The following is an 18405-nucleotide window of genomic DNA, read 5'->3' as shown; positions in this document are numbered from 1 at the left end:
GATGCCAAATAGATAACCCTCAAGCAAGAGACAACATACTGTGAGGGAGGCACTTGGAGCAAACAGAGATACGTACACCCCACAATTAAAACACTCCAAGATACACAGCAGGAAAGCAAGAGAACCAAAAACTTAGATGCATCAAATGATCGAAGATTAGTTACGATTTATAAATCATAATTTATTCTATTAAGAGTTAAAGTATAATTTCTCAAACGGGTATGAGATTACATATTAAACGAAAGCGATTCAGTTATATGAGCAGCAGGGCGGAAATTATAATGATTATAAATCCATTGTTTGCTCTGTCAGTCACTCTTCAGTCGACTATGTCCACGTGCCTGACCAGCACTGATCCCTGACTGCTGTTCAACAGTGTAAGAAGTTAGCCCTAGAACCTCATGCACCAGATGCCCCATTGTTCTGGGTTGAAGTAGAGCAGCATTAATGAGTCAGTTGATCAATTCATATGATTGACAGATGATTCATTATTGACTCCGTTTTGGAAGTGAAATGTGAAGATTTGCGTGGTTTCCTCTGATCAATATGATTATGATAAATGTTAATTAAACACACAATCCAATTAAAAAAAGATATCACCTGTTACTTTTTCCTATCATTTGACTATTGATATAATTCTTATAAACTGAACAGCTTTGTTTTTTTGGGACTGTTGCTCAAAGTCATGATGACGATTAATGGTCAGTTGCAAGCACCCATACATTATCTGTGTATTGTGATAGTATTGATAACTGCCACATCTGTACACCAACACACATACTTACTATAACACACACCCTCTGCCTCAAACACACACATACCACTGCAGTCTCTCCATCAGCCCTTCCTGCATCACTACATCCTTCCCTCCTGCTCCCTCCTCCCATCCCTCCTCACCAACATGCTCACCAGCCTCCAGAGCAAAAGCTAATGTTAGCACTACCCAAGTGTATAATACTGAAATCTGAAACACAGCACAGGGGAAAATTAGGGTCATGGGGTTATAGTCAGCTTGCTTGTATTACAAGGAAAATGACAACAACACAACAAATATTCATAGATTGTCGTTAATGCTATCGTCCCCCGATCATTGTAGGAAGGAAAAACTGGCTTTTACGGTCAGCGCAAATAATGATTAATTCTAAAATGGGGGGGGGAAACTGCACAACCTGGACTTTTCTACTGTTGTTAATAAACAGGTGAACTGACAGTTAATCTAATCATCATACATTATTCATAATTAAAGGTAAAAATCAGCCAAACGACCTTTGAAAAGCCTGGAAATGATATGCCTCTCTATATAAGGTTCAAGGTCATGATGTTGAAAATGAATGTGGATGTGTAATAAGGATCAAGAACTCTAAACCTATCAGATGGGTTCACTGCCTGATCCACAGAGCTTGTTTAAGCCTGTTTACCAACACACCGCCTTTGTTTCTGGTGGATAAGATTATGAATTGAGGCTTTTGAAGCCACTCCACGGGAATGAAGTAAACTGAGTTGAACGCAGCCCTGGGAAACAAACTGTATTACGCTGTCCTGATTTATAGGTCATTTGACGCAGGGAAACAAAGTCACCCCCCCTGATCACAGCTGAACTCACTGAACCCGGACTGAGCAGGTGAACTCCTGAACTGAGTCTTCTCAAAACTAATGTGTGTGATTATAGTGGGGATGTAAATTAGTCAGCAAACCAGGATCTTAGAACCATAAAACATTATTGACAACGGAACTCGGTGCACTTTCTGTTTGCTTGAGATGAAACCGATGCTGCCTGTATAAAGATGTGTCACAGCCCATTTTACGATTGGAGCTCACATGGTTTACTAGCTGCATTTAGAGAAGACAAAGTTACAATCATGGGTAAAACAAAAAGCTCTGCTCCCATCTGAAATAACAATAATGCATGAGACACGTCTGTCTCTTGACTGGTCAGTATTACAAAGACAATGCAAGTCACGTCTCAGGGCCGACTTCAAAACAACAGCTGTCACTGACACCAGCCGGGACACTGGGATCGTTTTATGCACTAAGAACAACGAGGACATTCCCAGGTCAAGGTGACGCGTTTGACACTGTCACGACATTTCTCTCTCTTAATATTCACGAATCAAATAATCAATTAATCAAGAGAACAATCAGCTGATGTCAGTTTCAGACGTAGAGTAGTTAAAAGTATCTCTACCTCAACCAAGTGCAGCGGTAAAATGCTGCTTCTACATTAATACATGAGTAATACTCATCTAATATACAATGTATAGTATAACAGTACAATAACAACAGGGTGCATTTTCCTGCAGAATACTTTTACTTGATTATATCGACAGCACGACTTCTGTGAGTAATTGAGTACCTTTAGAGTGTGGTATCAATACTTTTACTTTAGTAAAAAAACTGATTCCTCCAGCACTGGTGTTACCTTCAGGAGGTGCTCAGGAAAAACAGACATTCCAAACAAATGTGTCTTTGAGCTTCAGAAGGTAATTTTGAAAGTATTCACTGCAGAGACAGGGGTTAACTCTGCCGCTGGATCATGTGCAGTACTGAGACCTCTTGTTGGCCCAATAAAACTTAACGTTGTGTGTACTTTTACTCACTGGACAAAGTGTTTACACCTGTTATCCTCCCAATCCTCCCACCTTGGAGAAGACCTGCCAGCATCGACGTAACCATGGGAACCAGGTCAGTGGTCCTCAGTGGAAGAACACCTGACCTCCGGCAGGATGCGGATGAACGAGCTCCTCTTTCAGGTAAAACGTCTGTTAGACAAACTGAAACTAACCGATCGGCTGCACAGTTACTGCCCCACAACTCGCAGGTGTTCTGCTCCCATCAGGGCGACCCAGTAGAAGGTGGGAGGACCGTGCAGGGAGCTGTGGGAGCAGCTGGGGATCCCCTCGCGTTAAGCAAATCGAATCTCACTGAGGAAACATCCACCACTAACTGAGGAAACACCTCAGGACGACTGTAGAGTCACCCTTTTATTCCCAGCTGCTCCCACAGCTAAGGTGTAACCACAGCTGACTCCAGGCTGCTCCCAGTCAGTGCAGAGGCAGTGATTGATCTCGATGGTATGTTAGCTAGCCGCTGTTAGCTGCAGCTGGTTAGCATCGCCCCACAGCTCCAGGTCTCGACCACTGATTTAAAGCAGCTCTGTAGATGTGACAGTTAGCAGCTGATGTTAGCTGGTGTTGTTAGCTAGCAGGGCGAGCTAACCAGCTAACGTCTTTCACATCACACACACATACACTCACACACTCACGTCATAGTTCAGCCTCCATGATGAAGCCCCGCGGGAAGCAGCTCGCTTGTGTGTGGACGCGTCCGAGCCCCGGAGTCGTTGCCTCGGCTTCTCCTCCTGATCCCGGACCCGTTTTTATCGCCTCGACCTCTTTCCGGCGATTCTCCACCGGAGCCGAAAATTCCGAGCGACTGAGAGGGAAGGTTGGAAAATGGGGTAACGCCACGGAGGTCCCGCGAGATGTCAGCGCAGAGCAAACAGGGAGTCCGCGCTGAGATCTCGCGAGAGCTCGTCGGTTTGCCTGGATCATGGGGACGATGAGGGAAACAGCGCCCCTGCTGGTTATTGCACAGAAAGAAACAAAATCCCCAAAACAGTTTGTTTATCAAAATTGACCCAAAACTAATAAATATGTAAATAAAAACAACTTGTCTGTGCTTCAGATGGAAGAGGACAGATAATTACACATAAAGCCAAAGAAAAGAGGATAAAGTGAATGAATAGAGGAAAAGTTAACATGATAACAATAAAAGGTCCCAGATTTATTTTCATATGATGGGAAACTGACGCCACACTGGAATAAAATACCTGTACTTATCATTTTCTAATACTCAGGAAAAAAATTATGTACTGATGTCGTCACTGTATTAGCCTGAAGACTGCACTGCCATTACTTTTCAGATTAAGATTTCTACTTTCAAATCATACGACTTGAAAGTATTTAATAGTTTATTAAATGTTATAATAAAATGGTTTTCATAGATTAGACTAAATTGGATTAGAAAGTAATACATTTATACATAAAGCAAACATATAATCTCTATGAACTGCACCACCAAAGTGTTGCATACGTAGTGATACATCATTATAATAATCAAATTATCTCGATATAATTCACTACAGTGAAAGATGTATATCTTGTCTTTGTTTGTTTGTTTTATTTAATTTTAATGTTGTGTTCTATTGCCTTTTATTCTCTTCTGAACTTCCTGCTGCTGTAACACCGGGATTTCCGCGGTGTGTTGATCAATGAAGTTTTAACTTATCTTATCTTAGTTACTGTATGTATGGTACCTTTGAGATGTAGTGATATCTAACATCCCAAAGGGGGCGGTGTTGAAACATGTATTAAATAATACCACTCGCCCCTGAAGAAGAAGAGGAGGCAGATCAGCTGATTTGAAGCCGGAAGCAGCTGTAGCGTCTTCTGCAGGAGAAAATAAATAACAATACGTGATATTTGTTATTAGTGTTAGAAGGTGATTTATCATCGAGAGCTTCTTCGTCAGTGAAACAGCATGAAGGGTTTATTCTGCAGAGCTGGTGTCAGTGACGCGCAGCCCAAGTTCGTCATCCAGGAAATGGTGAGTTTGGGTTTTTACCTCCAGGTTTTATCATAAGTAATAAACTATAACATTGCAGTCAAGTTAATAATATTTGCTCTCGTGAATGCATCAGCACCACACAGTATACACAAAGATGATTTACAGTCCACGATCTGCACAATGTTCTGTTGGGTCTTTAATTTATTTCCTGTTTTTAAATATGTTGCTCTGTTTCAATTATTCTGTTTTCAGAATATGTGCCTGATGTGACATTTCTCTCCCATGTGCAATGCGTTTATATTATGGAAGAGACAATAAATCTGATTCTGACATGGATCAAATCAAATCAGTTGTGGTAGATCGAGTGTGACAGTGTTTCTTCAGAGGAAGACAGGATTGAATGATCCATATTGTTTGTCTAACAAAGTGCTTTTCTTTTTCTTTATTAAAACAATTACATGGGACTTTTGCCCGTGCAGCTGATGTTGTCTCCCTGGTTTACAGCTGATTCTCTGTCTGACAGTTTGTGTGCTGCTCTTTCTCATCAGACTCTTCCAGACGTGTTGGGCAGCCATCAGGTCAGAGTTCAGGTGAAGGCATGTGGACTCAGCCCACTGGACCTCAAGGTGCTTTTAACTTAGCTGACCAGTGAAAGCCCCTGAATTCAACTTAAATCACACGGTTAAATGAATCACTGCACGTATGAGCATCTTTATCACTGCTGCCTCGTCTCCTCTCTGCTCACAGTTGCTCGCTGACGTCGGCATCCAGAGAGATTTGATTCCTGTCGGCAGAGAGGTGGCCGGGGTCGTCCTGCAAGGTCGTAAAGATGCAGACACGTGATAAATAGTGAGAGTCCTCACTGACCAGGGGTCAGCAGAGGTTTAACCCGTGTGATTGTCTGTTTTCTCTCTTCAGTGGGACCCAAAGTAACATTTTTCCAGCCTGAGGACGAGGTTGTCGGTAAGAAACTTAGTTTTTCTGACCCAGTTCAGGAAAGATGGAACCCAGTAGTCATTTCACTCTGCTGGTTTACTTTATTGTACAGTACATTATCACGTCTTACCTCACCTCTCCTCTAGGTGTGCTTCCCCTGGACTCTCCCTGCTCTGGACTCTGTGACGTCATTGATGTAGATGAACACTATTTAGGTAATACACACACACACACACACACACACACACACACACACACACACACACACACACACACACACACACACAGCTACAAAGTGTGATGTCATGAAGGCAGAATGAAATGAAACACGTGTGTATATTTCTGTTTTATGTCGTCCAGTTCAGAAGCCAGAGAAGCTCAGCTCTGTGTGTGTTGCATCAGCGTTGCGTGACGGCCTGTGTGCTTACACTGCTCTACACACACACGCTCACATGGCAGCCGGACACACACTCCTGGTCGTGGACGGAGCAAGTGTACGTTAACAAGACAAAACAACTAAAGAATCATGTGTCTTTGTATTAAAATGCATCATCTGACCTTTGCTGCATTTCTCCTCCTCCTCATGTTTCCTCCTTTGAGAAAATAAATACCAAAAAACCCAAGGATTTGAGCGTTGCCTGAGTTTCAGTGTTCATGTGTTTTCTAACGAGCTCATCTCCTCTCCCCCTCCTCAGTCTTTTGGCCTGATGGTCACCCAGCTGGCCTGTTACCACGGAGTGAAGGTTCTGACGACATCGCATTCCCCGCAAAATCACACTTTCCTGGAGCAGCTTCGACCCAGCGTAGGTCTGTATCTGCTCTATTATCTGTAACACAACCTTTCTGTGTGCGTTAAACAAAATGTTCTACAAAAAATCACATCAGCTGTTATAAAAATCTTCACTTTGCTGATCATCTAATACTTTTTTACTCTGATTTAAACATTTTCATCTTTACTGTGTTCCTCAGGCGTTCAGGATCCTTTATTAGGTGAGATCTTTTCTCTCCATCTTTCTAACAGACTTACCTGCTTCCTCAATGCATTTCTAATTCTCATTAAGTAAACTGGTTGTTTAACTGTGTGATTGTCAGTATATAAGCTGTAGTTAGTTTACTACGCATTTACTTGAGCATTTAAATTATGTGTTACTTTCATAATCAAACTAAATGAATGGAAATGATTGAGTTATATTCTAATAGTATCAAAGGTAGATTGAATGAAAAGCTGCTGCCCCCATGTGGATAACATTAAAAACTGCAAGCACGGCAGCTTAAAACATCATAGGATCAGATTTGTGGTGTAAACAGTTTTTAGTGTATTCAAATGAACAAGAGTCGCTTGTGACATCATTGGTTTGTGTTTGAAGCCAGAGTCATTCCCGTCTATAACGGCTCATCAGAGCTGCTGCCGCTGGTGCTGGAGGAGACGGGAGGACTGGGAGTGGATATAGTGATCGACTCAGGAGGTAAAAACACAGTCAACACTGATGAACACTGATTAAAAATTGACATTAAATCTGTCATGGAGGTTTCTGAGTGGTTCTATACACACCGAGGCTCCTTCCCCTTCATCTGACCGTCCTGACACCAGAGCTGTGTTTGTGTTTTCAGTTCATCTGCTGGAAGAGGAGGAATCAGAGGAGATGAAACTACACCTGCACAAACATGACATCATCAGTGCGCTGGCAGTGGGGGGGCACTGGGTCACGTCCCACCAGGACCTGCAGGTGAGGGAGGGTCAAACCTCGAAGCTGCATTTTTACTGTTGTGTTTCATATCATCTCTGTCTCTAAAATCACCAGTTAGTTAACAATTGAGTGTTATGGTCATTTTAGATTTGGTTTAGATTCAAATTATTCCCAATAAGCCATATAGTTAAGATATGAGCAGTGTAGCATCAACAAGGTCAGATCAAGATTAAACCCAATATTAGAATACATTTGTAATTTGTATTAATTCAAGTTTCTTTGAAAGCACCTGTGGTTTTTAAAGTTCTGTGTCTTTGTATTTTACAGCTGGATCCTCCAGACTGCAGATTACTGCATCTCAAATCAGCCTCCGTGTCGTTCCTCAACCCTGAAGTGTGGACGGCTTCCTCAGCTCAGCAAGGACGCTACCTCCGTATCCTCTGTGTGCTCCGACTGTTTAATGTGAAAACCTAATGAACACAATCAGCCTCCTGTCGGCTTTAAGGTCTTTAACAACCTTTATTAACAGATATTCTGAAGGACATCGTGGAGAAGATGTCAACTGGAGTTCTCAGGTAAACCCAGAAACGGCACCACCTGGCTTTATCGTCCCCCCCCCCACACACACACACACAGATCCACACACTATAATCTAACCCAATCAAATCCAATCTGTGTGTCTGGTTCCTCTCTGTGTCTGCAGACCTCAGCCGGAGGAGACGGTGTCTATCTATGAAGCCACAGTCGCGATGGAGACTGTCCAGCGTCGGCAGAAGAAAAAAGCAGTTGTTCAACTCTGAGTAATTCTGCTGAGATCTGAGGCAACGTTTAGTTCAATGAACAGAATGAATGAACTGATTCAAACAAGTCAGAACTTCAACATCATGTGAACGATGAAGGAGATGAAGCTTTAGTTGTCTTTTCAACACTGAGGAACAGAAACTCATATGAAGGGGATTTCCTCCAAACACACATTCTCACATCCAGCCTGTGAATGTGTGATTCCATGTGACTGTGACTCATATCAAGGCCTCTGTGATCACTGTTTGTCACATCATATTTCTCTGAGAATCCACAAACCTATATTTAACTCGATAAACACAAACTTTACACTAGCTGGATGCTCAGAGAGCAGATTCCTCCGCCAAGGCTAAAGCTCTGTCTCGAGTTATAATATAAGAAGAAATTGCAATTTATTTTGCCGTCATAAAAAGTCTTGTGTGATGTTACTTTACTTGAACGAATCCAATTCAACTCTTGGAAATAAGAGAATCTTTTTTTTTATTACTGTACTGTGACATTTCATTAATAAATAAAAACAATTAAAACATGATAAACATTTCCAGTTCTTGTTGACAGATCTGCCTCAGTGTTGTTTCCCCCATTTACTCTATTTGCTCAAGATTTTGTTTGACATGAGTCCAGAGGGATACAGGAGTCCTGGTAAACTTTGTGAGAGATCTTTGGCTCAGATGATGGTCGTGGTGAGCGTCCCACTGTCCCGCAGCGTCGCAGGAATCAAACCTGATCACAGGACGTCCTGCAGCTTCTGTCAGCCTCACTGGTGGACAGGCAGAACAGGAACATGGAGACCGGCCAGCGTCTCCAGTTACTCCAGGGATATTAAAAACCATAGCAGCGAGTGGACAAGCGCACCAATCAGATGTCAGCTCCCAGTGTCGACATCAGGTTGGCATGGCAACGGTTGGTCCGGTTGTGTCATCATGCCTCGCAGTGCCTCAAGACAGCGTCCCAGAATGCACCTCTCCTCCTGTCGCAGTGACTGGACCACGTCAAGCTGCTCCCTGACGGACTGGTCACACTGCTGCAGCAAGACGGAGATCTACACACACATACACACAAACACATAAATCATGTCATGTGATGCATCGCTGTTTGAGTGTGTGTCTGTGCACGTTCACACACCTTATCCAGAGCGGTGTGTGTGTCTTGTAGAAGTCGCTGACAGAGCGTCTCAGCCGTGCGGACGCTCCACTCCTCCCTCTCTTCACCCACCGCCTGGCCGAGCAACACTGCCTTCCACTGGTGACTGTGTGGGAAACAAACACAGAGTTAGTGCAGAATAAGCACGTGCACCTTTTGTGTGTGCGGTTGTGTTTGTGTGTGTGTGTGTGTCTTACTACAGTGTTTGTGGCATGGACAACAGCCTGAGAGCCGTCATCAGCCTCCAACCGAGGCCGTCACTGGACACAGTCAGGTTCCTGATAGAAGGGAGGAGCAAGAGGAGGTTTATTAGATACATTATAAAACTTAACTAAACTCTGTCCAGAACTTTCACGCAGGGAAACTTTCGGGTGACGGGAAACTTGCCAAGTAACCAAAATATAAAAGGGGATATATTATTCTTTAATGACAGTGATATTACTGTCATGGCTTGTTTATAAAAAATGTTTATACATAATAGTAATGAAATGTCATTTTAAAATCACTCACTGAACCAGTTTGTTCTCTTGAAGAAACTTCATCTTCTGGATCAAACTCCTGTCGCCTCTTAAAACGTCACAGAGAAGATCTGAGGGGTTCAAGCATACAGGTGTAACATTTTAAATATAAATATGATTTAATGGCCTGAATCTCTCGTTATTTACTCACACATATTTTGTGTAAAAGTAAAACATCTCCAATATTTATCAAAAAACACATTAACTAAAAAATGGTTTTGCCTGGAACTGATTCAGCCACAAATACACAACCAGTACTTTACGTCTACACTTTACCTGTGTCTACATACACCACACTGTGCGGGTTGTTGGGGGCGACAAAGCCGTACTCTAATAACAGGCGCTGGTTGTCATGGGAACCGTAGTTTATGAATGCCTGCTGGTAGCGCGTCGTCCCGGAGACGCTTCTGATGTCATAACATCTGGTCACGTCATTGAAACTCGCTTTTACCTGGAAACAAAAACACAATGTTTTCATGGGATTTTCCAAACTGGTTATTGATTCATCCATCTTTCTTCACTGTCCTGTCACACTGTAGTTTACCTGCACGTCAGGCTGGTGGTTGAGCAGGTCCAGGAAGGGAGCTAAAGCATAAACATCCTGTCCGGACAGGAAGTCGCTGGACGGGTGGGACATGAAGACGGAGCGTGTGTTGACACTGCACCACGCCCACCTGGAGGACAGAGGACAACAGATGAACTGAGAGACCAACAGTCCAACACGTTTCTGTCTTAAAGCATTTTCACCGTCATACAACATTACAGTGGAGAGATCTGTATCTATAAAATCATATATTAAAATAAGTGTACTAACTTGATTAATATGGATTTTTGGGGGACTGATATATATATATATTTAAAAATAATTAGCACTTTTTCCTAACATGTTAAAAGGAAACATAAACCCACTGAAATACATCGAATAAGAAATAAACGTTTTTTTTTATGGCGGCAAACAAACCAATATGTCTGTGAAAGGCTCATATCTGCTGATCTGATCGGCCCAATAAAGAAACCTGTCCCCCTCTACAATAAAGTACAACTGGAGTATGTGTGTGTGTGTGTGTGTGTGTGTGTGTGTGTATGTGTGTGTGTGTACCTCAGTGCTTCATATGTGAACACCTCCTCCACAGGCAGACTCAGGATTGGCTTCAGGGATCTGGAGCAAAAAAGAATCACTTACAGTTTGAGGACGACTAAACTGCTTTGATGAATCACATGTTTCGAGATTTGCTCAAATACATGTACTTTGTTTGTTCTATACATTTTATTATGATGTTGATGTACAGGTTTGTCGGCTCCTGGCAGATTAAAAGCTAAAACCTCTGCGTATCCATTTTAAATACACAATCTTTCTTATCTGTTTTCTGTATTAGTCCCAGAGTTAATAAAAAACAGGGTGTGCCTGGAATGCATTGTTAACTACATTCAACCGTTTCTATGGTCTTATGAATGTTCATGTCCTGAGCGCTCAACTGGCAGCAGCTCTGCAGGAATGCACCAGGATTACAGTTCAGACTTCCTCCACTGTCCCTGTTTACATGTTCTCACTGTGCCTGCATAGTGTGAATGGTTGGTCTCTGTATATCATCCCTGTGATAAACTGACAACCTGCCCAGTGTCAGCTGCTGGGATGGTCTCCAGCTGCCCTGTGCTCCACAAACATTAAACAACCTTTCAAGCACCAGGTTAATATTTGCACGTCACGGGAGGAAGTGTTGCAATCTAACAGTTTAAAAGAGCTTTATCTAAAGATACTGATTCTCAAACACAAAGATTTTATCTCTCATTCTGCAAGTCATGTCACATCTGCACAAACTTGTCCTCACACGCCTTCACACAACCTGAGCAACTTGCTTCAGCGACCTTTGTCCCAAACTCACCTGAAGAAGTCCCGACTGGAGGAGTGGAGCTCTCGTACGGCCTCCCTCTGCTCGAAGGCCCTGCTCCGCACACAGGCAGGCAGAAGCCTCACGATGTCGTCTGTGAAGTAGACTGGGCAGGTGTAACTGGGAGGCAGCACAGAGATGTAGGGGAACCAGTGAGAGGCTTCTCCTCTGTGCCGCTCACACACGAGGAACGCACAGAGAGCCACCAGGGGAGAGAGACGCTGCTTCCAGCTGCAGAGGAAAACAGAGACAGCTCGGATGATTCTCTGATTCTACACTTACAGATGTTAAAGGAGATATAATATTTAACATATACTGTTTCACAGATGTGTAGAAGGTTTGTTCCAGTGTTTACCTCTTGATAAACGGCCCCAGGTCGCTGATGAGGACAGTGGAGGTTGTGAGGAGACACGACTCGGGCAGAGAAATGACGAGCTGGCCGGGCTGAGGCAGAGAAGAGGGATTTCAAACACAGCTCACATGTTTCTACACAACTGAAGCACAACACTCGATCCAGGACAGATTATTAATAACTGCACCAAGCATTGAAACTCAAAACCCTGCTCAAAATCAAATTCAAAAGTCATTAACAGTCTGTTAAGCTTGAATAACACTAATTGTTAAAAAGTCATTTTTACTGAACTCATTAAACACAATCACAGTATCCATGACTGTAAATGAGCTATTACCTCCTATTACAGATGTTCATGAAGGTCTTAGTAAAGTTTTAAAACAGAAAAAGCATTTTCAATATTGTTTAAATTAAAATCTAATATATTAGTACTGCATAAGCCTGCTCACCTTTATAGTTCTGAGAGTCTGCAGTCCTCTACCTGTGTCTGCACGGACAGAGAAACACAAACTTTAGCAAGATTTCTGCTATTTTATTTACTTTAATGTTTCAAATTTGATCACAGCAAATAATTATACTCAAACACCTTTCCTAGTCATACTACTCCCATAGTAACAGGAAACTAACAGGATGTTCTTGAGGTATTTATTGAGTAGATGACATTATTTAGTATACAACAGCATCAAAGTAGAAAGTGGGACACCAGAGTCGTACCGGTGAAGAGAGCCGGCTGCAGCAGGGAGGAGGTGAATCCTCGCTGGTGGAGAAACTTCATGAGCCTCACGTACTGGAGCTGATGACACAGAGAGACTGAGGAGACAGAGACAGACAGAGTGAGACAGGTGATGGAGGACACCAGCAGAGACACCAGAGACACCACACAGGACTGAAACGGATGTTTTTATACCCGACTGGACGGAGCTTTCACATTTCTGCCTCCTCTTCCTCGCAGCTCGTCCAGCTGGATGGCTGCGACCCCTCATGACCCCGCATGAAGCTGTGACCCCCTGTGGTGGAACACACACACACACACACACACACACACACACACACACACACACACACACACATTTAACACAACTTCACATGGACAAAGGTCAATTAAACCAGTTTAGACATTGATCACTGGACACACTGGACACCTGACTTTCACCCAAAACCTTCACTGGTGCTTACACTGTGTCTGTCCTGGTCACATGGTTAAACCCTAAAACACTCCCATCATGCACCGCTCTCACGAACATATCAACACAGATTAAAGTCTATTTGTCAATTTAGTAGCTGTGGATTAAATAAAGTAAAAATAAAAGCTCAGTACCTTGAAAATATAAAAATCAGGTTTTTTAAAACATCGACCCCGCGCGGCGACGCCTTCTCCCTCCCACGTGGTCAGAGTGTTTACTTCCGGGTGTGCGCGGTGACGCTGCGCAGAGCCTCCTCCTCCTCCTCCTCCTCCTCCACCCCCTGCAGCTGCTCTCCTCGTTCCCGTCGTTCTCCTGCAGCTCCTCACTTCTTCTCTGCAGCTTCAGCAGCTCCTCATCCCTCAGCTCACAGTAAGAACCTTCTCCTCATCCTCAGGTACGAACCCAGCGAGTTGTTCACTGGGGAAATGTGGATTTATCTGGTTTTGATTGAGCGTGTGTGAAAAAAGTGTTATGCAACTGGAATCGGGTGAAAGGTTCAAACTTCAGTTTAGAACGATGGAAACAAGGAACTCGTGATGTGAACATTGCGTCTTTTTACTGCTGTTTATGATTAAATATACTTATATATGATAATAATCCTGCAGAGCCACTTGCTGAACCTGTTTTCATATCAGTGTGTAACACGACTTAATGTTTATACAGTTACCACAGATCTGAATGTGTCACTGCAACGAACTAAATCACTGTTCAGAGTTAAGTTGTCTTATTGTAGTTAGAAACATCTGCATGTTGATGTATTCAGATCCAGATTCCAGCTGTTTGAACATTTAACAGACTATTTTAAAACTTAAAACTTTTAGTATCTAAACTCTACTTTATAAACCTGTATTTACTGACCTTTTAGTTTTCTTGGATTATGAAACTGGATGAAATTTGGATTTCTCCCTGTCCTCTCCCTGGGATTGTCAGCATGACTCAGCAAATTTGTATCTCCCTTCAAACTGTGCCCTCCACCGTGAAGTGACTCGGGATCTATTCAGACAAAGTTGTTCAGTTTAAAACGATGAAAACAAGGAACTCGTGATGTGAACATTTCCCCTTGTTACTACTGTTTATATCTAAATATACTTATGTGATAATAATCCTACAGCTTGATTTGCTAAATCTGTTTTCATATCAGTGTGTAACACGACTCCATGTTTATACAGTTACCACAGATCTGAATGTGTCACTGCAACGAACTAAATCACTGTTTAGAGTTAAATTGTCTTATTGTAGTTAGAAACATCTGCATGTTGATGTATTCAGACCCAGATTCCAGCTGTTTGAACATTTAACAGACTATTTTAAAACTTAAAACTTTTAGTATCTAAACTCTACTTTATAAACCTGTATTTACTGACCTTTTAGTTTTCTTGGATTATGAAACTGGATGAAATTTGGATTTTTCCTTCTTGTCCTCTCCCTGGGATTGTCAGCATGACTCAGCAAATTTGTATCTCCCTTCAAACTATGCCCTCCAGCGTGAAGTGACTCGGGATCTATTCAGACAAAGTTGTTCAGTTTAAAACGATGAAAACAAGGAACTCGTGATGTGAACATTTCCCCTTGTTACTACTGTTTATATCTAAATATACTTATGTGATAATAATCCTACAGCTTGATTTGCTAAATCTGTTTTCATATCAGTGTGTAACACGACTCAATGTTTATACAGTTACCACAGATCTGAATGTGTCACTGCAACAAACTAAATCACTGTTCAGAGTTAAATTATCATTATTTCGACCCAGATTTACCTTTTGGTTTTCTTGGATTATAAAACTGGATGAGATTTTGATTTCTCCCTGTTCTCTCGCTGGGATTGCCACCATGACTCGGCAAATCTCCCTTCAAGCTATATGCCCTCCAGCATGGCGAGCGGAGTGACTCAGCATCTATTCAGACGAAGTTGTGCAAGTGTTTGTCTTCACACGGCTGAAAACTGCTTGTGTTATTAATGTGTAATGCATATTTCCTTTAGGTTTTGATAAAGACTATTTATTCATACACTAATCTCTCTCTCTCTCTCTCTCTCTCTCTCTCTCTCTCTCTCTCTCTCTCTCTCCCGTCTCTCTCTCTCTCTCTCTCTCTCTCTGTGCAGACATGTCCACTAAGGTCGCGGTGGTGACGGGCAGTAACAAGGGCATCGGCCTGGCCATTGTCCGAGCGCTCTGTAAACAGTACCAAGGAGTCGTGTACCTCATGTCCAGAGACGAGTGAGTAACCCTCAGCCGGCTGCACCCCCCACCTGGCTGCCTCGCCTCAGTGTCTCACTTACGTTTGATTCCTAAAGTACACATCGGTTGTGTTAGTATTTGAACAGTCTGTGATTTCTGTGTGAGCCTGTCGGTCCAGTTTTAAAATGACCCATGCGTTCCAGGGGGCGTGGCCAGGAGGCCGTGGCGTCTATGGCCTCGGAGGGACTGAAGCCCATGTTCCACCAGCTGGACATCAACGACCTGAGCAGCATCACCACCGCCGCCGCCTACTTCAAGGACAAGTACGGAGGAGTGGACGTCCTCGTCAACAACGCTGGCATCGCATTCAAAGGTCAGATTAGAACCACACGCGGATGAATCACACGTGTGCTTCACTGGAGGCAGACACACAAATAAATACTGGAAACCATGTTGTGTTATTAGCGGGGGAGGTCACATGCAAACTCTAATTACCCTCCCTCTCCTCAGGGGCTGACAAGACTCCATTCGACGTCCAGGCGGAGGTCACGATGAAGACAAACTTCTTCGCCACCAGAGACATGTTGACTCACTTCCTGCCGATCGTCAAAGCCGGAGGTGAGGACCCTGAACTGTTAAATAGAGGTGTAGCCGTCTGCAGGTGTTCTTCACCTTCAGTTTGACGTGTGAGAGAGACACTGGGAGAGTCACACGGCGTGGGCTGTGTTTTGTATTTCTTAGGCCGTGTGGTGAACGTCTCCAGCTTCGTCGGCCAGCGCGCCCTGACCCAGTGCAGCCCGGAGCTCCAGAAGCGTTTCCGCAGCGAGGACATCACTGAGGACGAGCTGGTGGGACTGATGCAGCAGTTCGTGGACGCCACCAAGAAGAACGAGCACAAGCAGGGCGGCTGGCCTGAGACGGCGTACGGCCTGTCCAAGACCGGCCTGACGGTACGACCAGTATAAACCACTCCTCTCAACCGACCAGTTTGATAAGACCGGGAAAAACAAGGGCCTCAAAGATTTAAGAAACTAGATGCTTCTCTAATGCCACATTTGTCATTATTGAAAAAGCGATGGATCTAACGTGTTCATGTTTGTGTTTCTAGACTCTGACCATGATCCTGGCTCGTCAGCTGACCAAGGAGAGACAGAGCGACAAGGTAAACTGAACTCTAACAAATCCACCAGCTTACACACATCCTACAAATTTGCTTCAACAAAAGATTTAAATAATGTTCAGTTGGACGTTTTATGATAAATGTAAATTCTAAAGTCCATCTTTCCATTATTTTGGTCTAACGGCTAATTTCCGGGTTATTATTTATCTGTTTCTAGATCTTGCTGAATGCCTGCTGTCCAGGATGGGTGCGCACCGACATGGCTGGAGATAAAGCCCCAAAGTCACCAGAGGAGGGCGCTATCACTCCGGTGTACCTGGCCCTGCTGCCGGCCGGAGCCACTGATCCTCATGGGAAGTTTGTCTCTGATAAGGAGGTTCAGGCCTGGTGAGGGGGTTCAGCGAGTGTGTGGGTGTGTGTTGGGTTTGATTCCCACAGTGACGGTGCATTCTTTTTTGTTTCACTTTGCCTTTTGAAATTCAATTTGTTTTCCTAAAAAATATTTTCTACATGTAAAAGAGAATAATGTGCTTTAACCAGGAAAAAAAACTAAAATGTTGTGAAAACAATAAAAATATTTTTTGGCAAAAAGTTGTGCAACATTGTTCTTCATTAAAACATCACATAACTATTGTCACGACATCACATTACACATATGTACTTATAATATAAAATATCCTGATGTTAGTTAACGAACAGACATTAAACATTGTTAGAAGACAAATGAACAAACGCCGACTGGGCCAAAAGAACACACACACACACACACACACACACACACACACACACAAACACACACACACACCAGTCTAGCTTTTGGTCGATACAATCACAGACATGTTGGTATCAGCGTTTATATTTACCACAATGAAAAACTTTACAGAATAAACACAAAAGCAGAAAATATGTGCTTTCATGTTTTCATTGTACGTAAATAAAGTTTCTTATCTTAATTATAAAGTCAAGTCTTCATCGTTGTTGTTTCTTCTCAGTCTTAAAACTCCTCAGAGGACAAAGGAACCAGAGAGCACTTTCCCCAGTGTCACTTTCAGAGTTTCACTGAAGCCAAATGTAATTTCCACTTTCTCCCCGAGGCCTTTAGAATCATTATCCATCTCCAGAATGTGTTCGATAAACACGTACAGCTGCATTCTGATATCTCTCTCCCTCTCCCCGGTGAAATCCAAATGCCCACAGCGCTGGTTAAAGCCAAGAGCAAAGAAGGTCACAGACGAGGAAACAAATATTTATATTGTGGTTTTGTTTTTTTTACCGGAGATAAACATGATTTGTGGATATCCAGATTTTATTCAGCTTTATCTCTCCCTGTTTGTGTGTTTTAAATCTTTGAGCCAATAACACAATGTACTGTTTGGTTTCGTGCACAGTGTGTGTGTGTGTGTGTTTGTGTGTGTGTGTGTGTGTGTTGCACAGACCACAGTAAAGCCCTGATTACCTTGTAGATAAAAGGAATCCACGCAGCCAGAGAACGAGGGAGCGAGACGGAGAGAGAGACGGCCACAGATGATAATACTCTGATCCCTGCAGTCTGCCAGAGGAAACCCCAGCACCCCCCCCCCCCCCCCCCTCTGCTCTCATCATCATGGTGACCGTGGCTGTAATTGATGCACGAGTTTTATAATCACTGTATTGATCCTGAGGTGGGGAACTCCCTCAGAACTCAAGCACAACAAACACACACACACAGCAATCGACAACGACAACACGTGTGTATGAGATTCAACTGAATTTATCTGAACTGAAACTTTTTCTTACAAGGTCACACCATCATTGTATTTTATTCTATTTTAATTGCACTACTTTACATAGTTCTATATATTTTATTGGTAGCACTCTTCTCCTTTGCCTTATTTAAAATATTTTATACAGATTTAAATATTTTATTCAGATCTTTTTAAACTTTTATTTTGTATGAAACTTGCCTTATAAATAAAACTGCCTTACCTTTAACAGCCACATGGTGATTGTTGTGTTATGTGTTCAATTTCTTTACTTTATAGACAAATT

At 42.9% G+C, this 18405-nt stretch overlaps 4 protein-coding genes across 11 annotated transcripts in view; 2 read left to right on the top strand and 2 right to left on the bottom strand.

The window, feature by feature from the left end:
- The window catches only part of itsn1 (intersectin 1 (SH3 domain protein)), a 36277-nt gene extending 32811 nt beyond the window's left edge, over positions 1 to 3466 (bottom strand). For all 5 annotated transcript variants that reach the window (XM_053437064.1, XM_053437067.1, XM_053437066.1 and 2 more), the window contains exon 1: positions 3263 to 3466. The gene's annotated coding sequence lies outside the window, so the exon portion shown is untranslated. The remainder of the gene's footprint in view (positions 1 to 3262) is intronic.
- Positions 3467 to 4396: 930 nt separating this feature from the next.
- Positions 4397 to 8527, top strand: cryzl1 (crystallin, zeta (quinone reductase)-like 1). Of its 2 annotated transcripts, XM_053436591.1 has the most exons (13): positions 4397 to 4605; positions 5115 to 5192; positions 5314 to 5386; positions 5485 to 5529; positions 5649 to 5717; positions 5863 to 5996; positions 6198 to 6309; positions 6472 to 6492; positions 6870 to 6968; positions 7114 to 7229; positions 7518 to 7623; positions 7720 to 7765; positions 7894 to 8527. In XM_053436591.1, the coding sequence occupies exons 1-13, from the start codon at positions 4540 to 4542 to the stop codon at positions 7988 to 7990; spliced, it is 1062 nt and encodes a 353-aa protein (XP_053292566.1). In that variant the 5' UTR covers positions 4397 to 4539; the 3' UTR covers positions 7991 to 8527. The 2 variants fall into 2 exon arrangements, with proteins under 2 accessions (XP_053292566.1, XP_053292567.1); XM_053436592.1 differs by lacking the exon at positions 6472 to 6492.
- On the bottom strand, positions 8223 to 14078 carry setd4 (SET domain containing 4). 2 transcript variants are annotated; one of them, XM_053436590.1, is made up of 14 exons: positions 13936 to 14078; positions 13212 to 13514; positions 12801 to 12900; positions 12608 to 12703; positions 12343 to 12380; positions 11897 to 11985; positions 11536 to 11772; positions 10752 to 10811; positions 10197 to 10326; positions 9929 to 10103; positions 9645 to 9723; positions 9332 to 9412; positions 9117 to 9240; positions 8223 to 9033 (listed from the first exon to the last, which is right to left on the bottom strand). In XM_053436590.1, exons 3-14 carry the CDS (start codon positions 12874 to 12876, stop codon positions 8857 to 8859), a joined length of 1362 nt encoding a protein of 453 aa, XP_053292565.1. In that variant the 5' UTR covers positions 12877 to 12900; positions 13212 to 13514; positions 13936 to 14078; the 3' UTR covers positions 8223 to 8856. The 2 variants fall into 2 exon arrangements, with proteins under 2 accessions (XP_053292565.1, XP_053292564.1); XM_053436589.1 differs by having other exon boundaries at positions 13212 to 13494.
- On the top strand, positions 13304 to 16968 carry cbr1 (carbonyl reductase 1). Of its 2 annotated transcripts, none has more exons than XM_053436594.1 (7): positions 13304 to 13446; positions 15182 to 15296; positions 15461 to 15630; positions 15768 to 15875; positions 15999 to 16207; positions 16366 to 16419; positions 16595 to 16968. In XM_053436594.1, the coding sequence occupies exons 2-7, from the start codon at positions 15184 to 15186 to the stop codon at positions 16766 to 16768; spliced, it is 828 nt and encodes a 275-aa protein (XP_053292569.1). In that variant the 5' UTR covers positions 13304 to 13446; positions 15182 to 15183; the 3' UTR covers positions 16769 to 16968. The 2 variants fall into 2 exon arrangements, with proteins under 2 accessions (XP_053292569.1, XP_053292568.1); XM_053436593.1 differs by having other exon boundaries at positions 13310 to 13471.
- The last annotated feature ends 1437 nt before the right edge of the window (positions 16969 to 18405 follow it).

This window comes from Pleuronectes platessa, chromosome 12 (assembly GCF_947347685.1).
Source record: "Pleuronectes platessa chromosome 12, fPlePla1.1, whole genome shotgun sequence".
NCBI classification, from domain to species: Eukaryota; Metazoa; Chordata; class Actinopteri; order Pleuronectiformes; family Pleuronectidae; genus Pleuronectes; species Pleuronectes platessa.
Note: the sequence above shows the minus strand (reverse complement) of the source record. Positions and strands in the feature narration are given on the sequence as shown.